Here is a 7,967-nt window from a genome sequence, read left to right as displayed (position 1 = left end):
TAATATATTATTGTATACCACGGTTTTTACATTTTCAGTGTCTGTTATCAATATAAATAAATTATCACATACTACCACATTATTGATAAACAAAATTTTATTCTTTATTTTTTACAGATTTCCTATAAATTAGAATTTGAAATACATTATGATAAATTTTTTGTCAAAAATCGAAATGTTCAATTACTATTATTCGATATATGAAATATATTCATTGTATTATGTTAGAACTAATCATTAGATTTTTAATTGGCTCTATAAATTATGAATATAAAATGATTATATGATAGTTAATGTTAAAATGAACAATATTGTAAAAATATATTTTTACATCTTTTACATTATCTTACATCATAGTTGTCAATTTTATTGTTTAGTTGTTAACGTAAAAGATCAGGTAATTTTTAAAAAATAAATAATTATAAATTTTAATTTTTAAGTAAAAATAATATAATATATTATTTTTTTCAGAAACATAAAATACAAATTGAAATTAGTATTTTGATTTAAGTTTTTTTTTTTTATTAAATTCTATTTACAATTTGTTATTTAAAACAATAAGTTAACAAAAAGTTTTTATCATAATAAGCTCATGAATAATTTGTAGAGGGAGTTGTTTATTAACAACGCCTCAGAATTTTTTTTTTTTTTAATAAAGCAAATCTCTGGACTAATTTTGTTTTAGACAATGTTTAACATTGCCATAGAAAGATAAGGAGGACATATTGCTGATGAGTGGATTTGGGTAGCTTAATAATTTAACGTGGAAACATTTGTACTGGCTTTTAACAAGTTCATTGACAGTGGGTATTTTATGGTCTTTATGAAATGATTCATTGGTAATAAACCATGGAGCTCTGGTTATCATTCTAAGGGTAATAGATTAGAATACTTAGATAGGACTTATATTAAATAACTTTGCAGGACCCCCCGATCTGTATATCATATGACCAAATTGATCTAGTTATGGCTTTATTTATAAGGGTTTTAAATTTAAGTTAAATTTTAGATTTTAGAAGTGGTCTGAGTAAGTGAAGTCGTGTATTTGCCTTTGATTTAAGTTATATTCTTTCTAGTAATATAAATTGAAGAACTACTCTGTAATCAATAATGCATACGTTGATATACTTGTACACTTTATAAAATTATAACAATTATAAAATTTAAGGCATTCCTTTAAAAAAATATTTTTTTTTATTTTGATTATTTTCTCATAATTTATGAAATTAAAATATGTACTTATATTTCTAACTTATAAATTACTTTAATTCTAGGATGGTGGTGTTATAAAAGAAATAATATATGCAAATATAACAGATGATACAATTACAGTAGAATTACAACTTCCTGACTCTACATTAATTACACAACATATTGATTTCATAAAGGTATTTATAATTTTTTATGATTGTTGTACCTTAATAATGAATAATGAGCAATAGGTACATTTATTAATAATTCATTAATCTCTGTTAGGAAGTCCAAATAGTACAAGTGTTGTTGCTCGGAGAAGAAGAACGTGGTCAAAAACCATATCAAATACTTTGTTTTGTGAATCATGTTCAAGCAAATGAATTTATTTCCCCAGATGCAATGTCAAAACTCAGACAAGTATTCTTATAAATAAATAATTGTGTTAATTTCTATGTATGTATATATTACAAATATAACTATCTTTTTAGAAAAATCCTGGTACAATTCGAGTTGCAGAAGATAATAAAGGTGTATTTAATGTTACAATAGATATGAGAATTAAATTAAAAAATAGCATTTATATTTCACAACATGTTGGATCATTATGTTCTGAAGCACTAGATACAACATTTACTAGCAAAGTTGACATAGATAAATGGGCTACTGTACCAGGTAACTAAAGTTATACAGTATAGATTATACTTGTATACATCTGACTTTCTTTATTTTAAACAAATAATATTAATTTATTATATATTTATAATATGTATGAATAAACATATTTTTTTTAATATTAGAAAAATTCAAATAATCTTTTGTACACTAAGCAATATTGTTAAAAATTATACTACGTATTATAATAAACTTTAAAAGGAAAAAGAATGTCTTACACAACCGTGTTAGTGATTATACTAAATTCGTTAAGATTTTTGCATGAAATGCAGAGTTAAACTTAAAATATTATTAAACATACTTTATTTAAATCAATCAGTGATTATGCTACAATAAGGAACATGTTTTTCAATAAATAACTTATATTTACAGTATTAAGGTTAAATTAGCTACATTTTAAATGTTAAAAATTATTTTATGATGGTTCATGATTAATAATATATTTTTGAAATACATAAATAAAAGTTTAACATTTAGTAAATATATTTAATTATATTTAGGCATTCTGCTAAACATACACACTCATGAAAAATATAAAACTATCTTTCCTAGTCAACTCCCATTCTGAAATTCTTAAATATACATTATTTTATTAATTATTATCCTTTTTTTTTTTTTATTTAGGCATGTATTTGGGAAATTTGTTACAAGCTGTTGAATATATTAATTATAAAGCGCCAAACATTAATTTAAAATTATGTCGAGATACAGGAAAAGTCTGGTCACACTGTTTATGTACAATGAAAGTAAGCATTCCTTGGTACCCTTGTGCATTAAAATTCTGCAAAGACCATATTGGTAAAAAATCAACAGCAGTTGATAGTTATCGATGTGGTATACAAACTTGTAGTAAAATTATGAATTTTATGTACAGTGTTAAACATAAGCAACATTGTTTGACAATTGAATAAGTAATAACACATTGTATCATTGTATTATTGTTATGTATTAATAAGGTAATTTAATCTTTTCTGCTGTAGATAAATAAAGAAATGTATAAATAAATTTTGCATATTCATTTTCTTAATAATCAATTTACATTCACTTTAATATTTTTAAACTATCCTATTTCATTAGAATAAACTTGTATTACTCCTTATTGAGTCAGAAGGACCGTTATTACAGTGCACAATCACCAAGGACCTTGTATTAAAATACATCATTTTAGTTACCTACTTTTATGGGCTTTACGTTATACACACACGCATACTAATAGCACATCAGTTTTTGCCCGACGACCTCGACCACTGGTGATCGAGCAACACGCATTTGAATTCGGTTAGGTAATTATATAAAAAAATTGTTAGAGCTGGCGGTCCTCATAAACGCGCACATTTAAAAAAAGTACCTCATGGGTTAGTTGCCAGTATAGATATTTGCATAGGAGTATAGTTATAAGAATGGTGTCTTATCTGTGCTGAATTATGTCCACGATATGGATTATTCTGAGTATTCCAGTTTCTGTATTTGGATAATTTGATATCTGAGCGTTTTGAATGACCTTTAAAATGTTCAACTTCGTTTGCATGCGCAAGTGTTCTGGTATTTTTTTTTAAATATTTTACCAGAGACATGGAAAAAAGACAATCATTGTTGTTTTCAACATTTTTATTTAAAACCACTATTAACTTCCTACAAATATCATCATTTTTATTTTTTTTTGTTACGTTTTGGTGTCTACGAGAGATCGGAAAAACGAGCTGCAGCTGTATGTCAATCTTCTACGATTTCATTTTCATTATTTTTTTCTGCATTTAAAATTATACTCGAAGTTGTTGAATTAACCGATACTATATCTTTTAAAAATAAAAGGCTATTGTAGAATAAACGTAAGGACATTTTTTTTTCGCCGCAAAACAGCTTTTGGTCTACTTTGCTTTGTGGGCTTTTACAAAACAATCATGTATATTTTGCTATTTTTTCTGAAGATTTACGCCTGACAAAATAAATTGTTTTAGATATTTGGCAATAGGATGTTCATTTGCAGAACTACATTATTAAGTATTTCAGATTGGATTTGGTATTGGTTGTAGAAATTGTCAGATAAGAATGTGCTGTAATATAGTTTTGTTTAAAAGAAATATATCTACTTGAATCAAAAAAAGAAATATGGTATCAAATGACAACTGATTTTTTAAAAGAGCGAATTTTCTTAAATGTATAGTAGCATGCAATGGTAAACATATTGAAATTATCGTACTGGTAAATATAATGGATCAACACGCTACAATTATAAAAGATTTTTCTCTCTAGTTTTGATGACAATTTGTGACAGTAACTGTAAATTTGTGCTAATAGACGTCGAAGCGTATGGAAAATTTGAAGACTTAGCAACTTTTCAAAATTCTGATTTTCATAAAAAAATACAGGAGAATTGTCTAAACATTTCCAATCTATCACCTATTTCGTCAAATTGTATCGCTTGTTTGCCGTTCGTTTTTGTTTTCGACAAAGCGTTTGCTATAAGTACAAGTATAATGCGCCCATATGCTAATACAAAGAAAGAATTTAAGCCTTATGAAAAAAACATATAGTTATAGGCATTGTAGGGTAAGGTTAAATTTTATGCTGAACGGACATTTGGCATATTTGCTAATAAATGGTGCATTTTCCATAGACCTTTTAAAGTCAATATTGATTTAGTAAATTATGGTGTGTAATTTTGTAGTATGGCATCATTGTCCCGTGTTTTCACGAAAATGAAAATGGATGGGCAATACAATTTTAAATTTAAATATTTTAAATATAGTTTATCTTTATTTACGTATATATATAATATTCTTCTTCTATGGGTTTGACTTTATCGTGCTATTTCTGAACGAATTAACCATTTTCAATAAAAGTTATATCAATATATTTCTCGAAACTTTCAGGGTGTTCATAGTTTCTTATTTCAGTCCTAATAGGTTTACTATTCAGTAGCTCACAGAAATCAAATATATATTTTTATTATTATTTATATGGTTGTCGATGTAAGTTACTATTACTACTATAATAATTGAAAGAAATATAATACATAAATATTTTGAAAAGATCAAAAAATCTTAAAACCAAATACTTATGAAAACAACTACAATAATTGTTTTTTATGATTTGCAATCGCGACTTGATTTTTTTAATTCCGAATATACGTATTTTTATGTAAACCTATATCTTAACGGTATTATAATATTTACATCGGCTTAAAGCTTTCATCGAATTTTTCTCTGATTTTGTATGTTAAAACAAAAAGCATGTTTAATATTAAGAATTGGAAAATCCTATAATTATTCATTTTAATTGCAGTGGTTTTTTTATACAATATATTATTAAATTCTAGCAATTTTTTTCTTTAGTTAAGAGATAAATTACCTAATTTTAGATTTGATAGATTCTAGTAATACTATTATTAGTATATAAATAAAATTTTTTTAATAATTCTGAAATAATATTATTATTATAGATGTTACATTAATTTATAGTAGGTACTAGAAACGTCAATTTTTTGGTTTCAAATTTTATGTTACACAATTTAATCGTTTATATTTAACGAATTGAATGTGTATAACTGTTTGTATTTATTAATTAATTTTATAAACTGCTTGTTATTGTATGTAGAAGATATTAAACTTATTTTGTTATAAAACTGTTTAATATTCTAAAAATATTTAGTTCAGCCAACCGTCAAAATAATAGAAAAAAAAGTCTTTGAATAAGTAATCGCTCTGTTGTACAGTAAATGTCTATCATTATTAAATATACCATTATAAAGAATTTGTTTAACTTGATTTCGAAGAGTAGGTAATCACTGTTAAAATGTAAAATTATTCTGGGTGAAAAAGGTTTTATTTTTTTTTTTTGGTAACAAAATTTACCAAATTATTATTAAAATATTAAAATTTTAATTTAAAAAAATTTAATGTTCGTATTTTAATATAATCATTATAATTTTACATATAACATTTTTTTGAAACCGAAAGTTTTCAGCTCTCCAATCTCAAAACCAACTCAAAGTATGTCGTTAAGGACTACAAAAACAGCCCATCATATTTATATAATTTAGTCAGTTATATTATAAGATAAGCTAGGTTAATTTAACATGTACCTAAGCAGAAACTGCTTGTTATTAATAATATTGTATAAACATAAAGTCATAATTGTTTTTAATAAATATTTAATAATATGTTTTATTATTAATTATTATTTAATTTATTATTCTCATGGATTTAGTTAAATGATTCGTATTCATTTACATTTTTATGAAATATTTTAGATTTTGCTTTTTCTTTGAATTTGCGAAATTGTGAGCAACCGAAGTAGAGGAATGTAAGGCAAAACAAGAATTAGAAATATTCATGAAAAAAAGAAAATACAGTTAAATGATGTCGACAAAAAAGCTTCAGTTAATACCTGTAATGCAGTTGATAAGGCTCCTGTTTTAACAGATATAATTGGAATTAGAGTAAGCTTAGTTGGTTTAGATATGTTTTTTCATGTTTAAATTATTATATTCATTATAATAATTATTTATAAAAAGTATAATATCAACTGATTTAAAAGCATTAGAATGTGCTGTAGAGAATTTGTGTTTAGAACAAAATAAACTTATTGTAGAAAAATCAGTTATCACTAAATTGAAGACTGAATTTAATTGTTATCAAAAATTGAGTAAAATAGTAAAGTTGTGGATATTAGCTAAAGAAATATACTACCTACTTATTTGATCAATTAATTAAGTGTTGTGGTTGGTTTTAGCATATAAATGATCTACAAGAAGTAACAAAAACTATAAATACGGAAGAAATTAGGGAATCTAAAAAAAAAAAAAAAATGTATCTAGTAGGTAACATAACCGGAAATATCTTTATAAAAATAGGGGCGATTGTAAACTCCACCGATTTACAGGTAGTTGATTTTAGGGTTGGATTTATAACATGTAAATTCCACCGATACATTTTTTTTACCTGAAAAAAAAATGTAAATTCCACCGATACGTATTTTTTCGTCATTTAAGGCAAACAATATTACCATTATACAATTCGTCAAAGCTGCATTTAAACATTATCAAACCAAATTTTAAAACCAAACAAATTTTTTTAAAACCTAAATTTTCTTTGATTAATTATTTTTTATTCATTTATTTTAATTAACATTATTTTAACATCGAACTAGTGATCACTATTAATTATTATTATATCATTTATTTTAATATTGTGTAAAAAAAGATATAAGTATCTAAATATAATATATATAAATAATAAATTTTTATTAGATTTTTATGATTTTTTTTTTTAAAATTATTGTTAATTATTATTAATAATTATATATTTTTCAATTTTCTATTATTGATATTTGATTTTTATGATTTTTTTTTTTAAATTATTGTTTATTATTATTAATAATTATATATTTTTCAATTTTCTATTATTGATATTTGATTTTTATGATTTTTTTTTTTTTTTAATTATTGTTAATTATTATTAATAATTATATATTTAAAAAAATATAATAAATCTGCACCCACATAAATTATGTAATCTTAATTAATCAGATTGGATTTGGATTACAATTTAAAAAAAAAACGTACCAGTGGAGTTTACATTTTTTTTTCAGGTAAAAAAAACGTACCGGTGGAGTTTACATGAAAAAAGGTCTAAAAAGGTCGCAATCGGTGGAGTTTACATGCGCCCAAAAATAGGCAAAGTGAACTCAAGGAATGGAACGATCACGAACACATAGAAGGGTACTAATCGGAAAAGATCAGCCATAGTTTGAATGAATTGAAATTGTGTACAGTTATTTTTATAAGATATCTACTGATTAGTTACAAAATTATTTACTAATTATAGAGATAGTCATCATGTAGTAAGAGTGTATGGTACTTTATCAAGTTCTTACTAACTAAGTTAATTAGTTAATACATAACTTACAAAATTTAATTCTATTAAAAAAAAAATTATTTATTTGGTGATTTGAATTTATAAAAAGTTATACATATAGATAAGTTATACATATTATTAAAAACAGGTTAATGAAAAAATGTCTTGAATTAATTTGTTAATACTACACAAACTAATATATTTAACAGGTTACCATTAGGCAATATGAATAAAAATTAAAAA

The 7,967-nt window shown here is 24.0% G+C and overlaps 1 protein-coding gene across 2 annotated transcripts; it reads left to right on the top strand.

The window, feature by feature from the left end:
• The first annotated feature begins 247 nt into the window (after window positions 1-247).
• LOC112592610 (out at first protein) lies at window positions 248-6,406 on the top strand. Of its 2 annotated transcripts, XM_025336735.1 has the most exons (6): window positions 248-397; window positions 1,275-1,388; window positions 1,477-1,611; window positions 1,683-1,866; window positions 2,491-2,612; window positions 6,119-6,406. In XM_025336735.1, exons 1-6 carry the CDS (start codon window positions 284-286, stop codon window positions 6,134-6,136), a joined length of 687 nt encoding a protein of 228 aa, XP_025192520.1. In that variant the 5' UTR covers window positions 248-283; the 3' UTR covers window positions 6,137-6,406. The 2 variants fall into 2 exon arrangements, with proteins under 2 accessions (XP_025192520.1, XP_025192515.1); XM_025336730.1 differs by lacking the exon at window positions 6,119-6,406 and having other exon boundaries at window positions 2,491-2,863.
• Window positions 6,407-7,967: the final 1,561 nt, after the last annotated feature.

This window comes from Melanaphis sacchari, unplaced genomic scaffold (genome assembly GCF_002803265.2).
Source record: "Melanaphis sacchari strain LSU unplaced genomic scaffold, SCAv2.0 Contig0_pilon_pilon, whole genome shotgun sequence".
NCBI lineage: Eukaryota > Metazoa > Arthropoda > Insecta > Hemiptera > Aphididae > Melanaphis > Melanaphis sacchari.
Note: the sequence above shows the minus strand (reverse complement) of the source record. Positions and strands in the feature narration are given on the sequence as shown.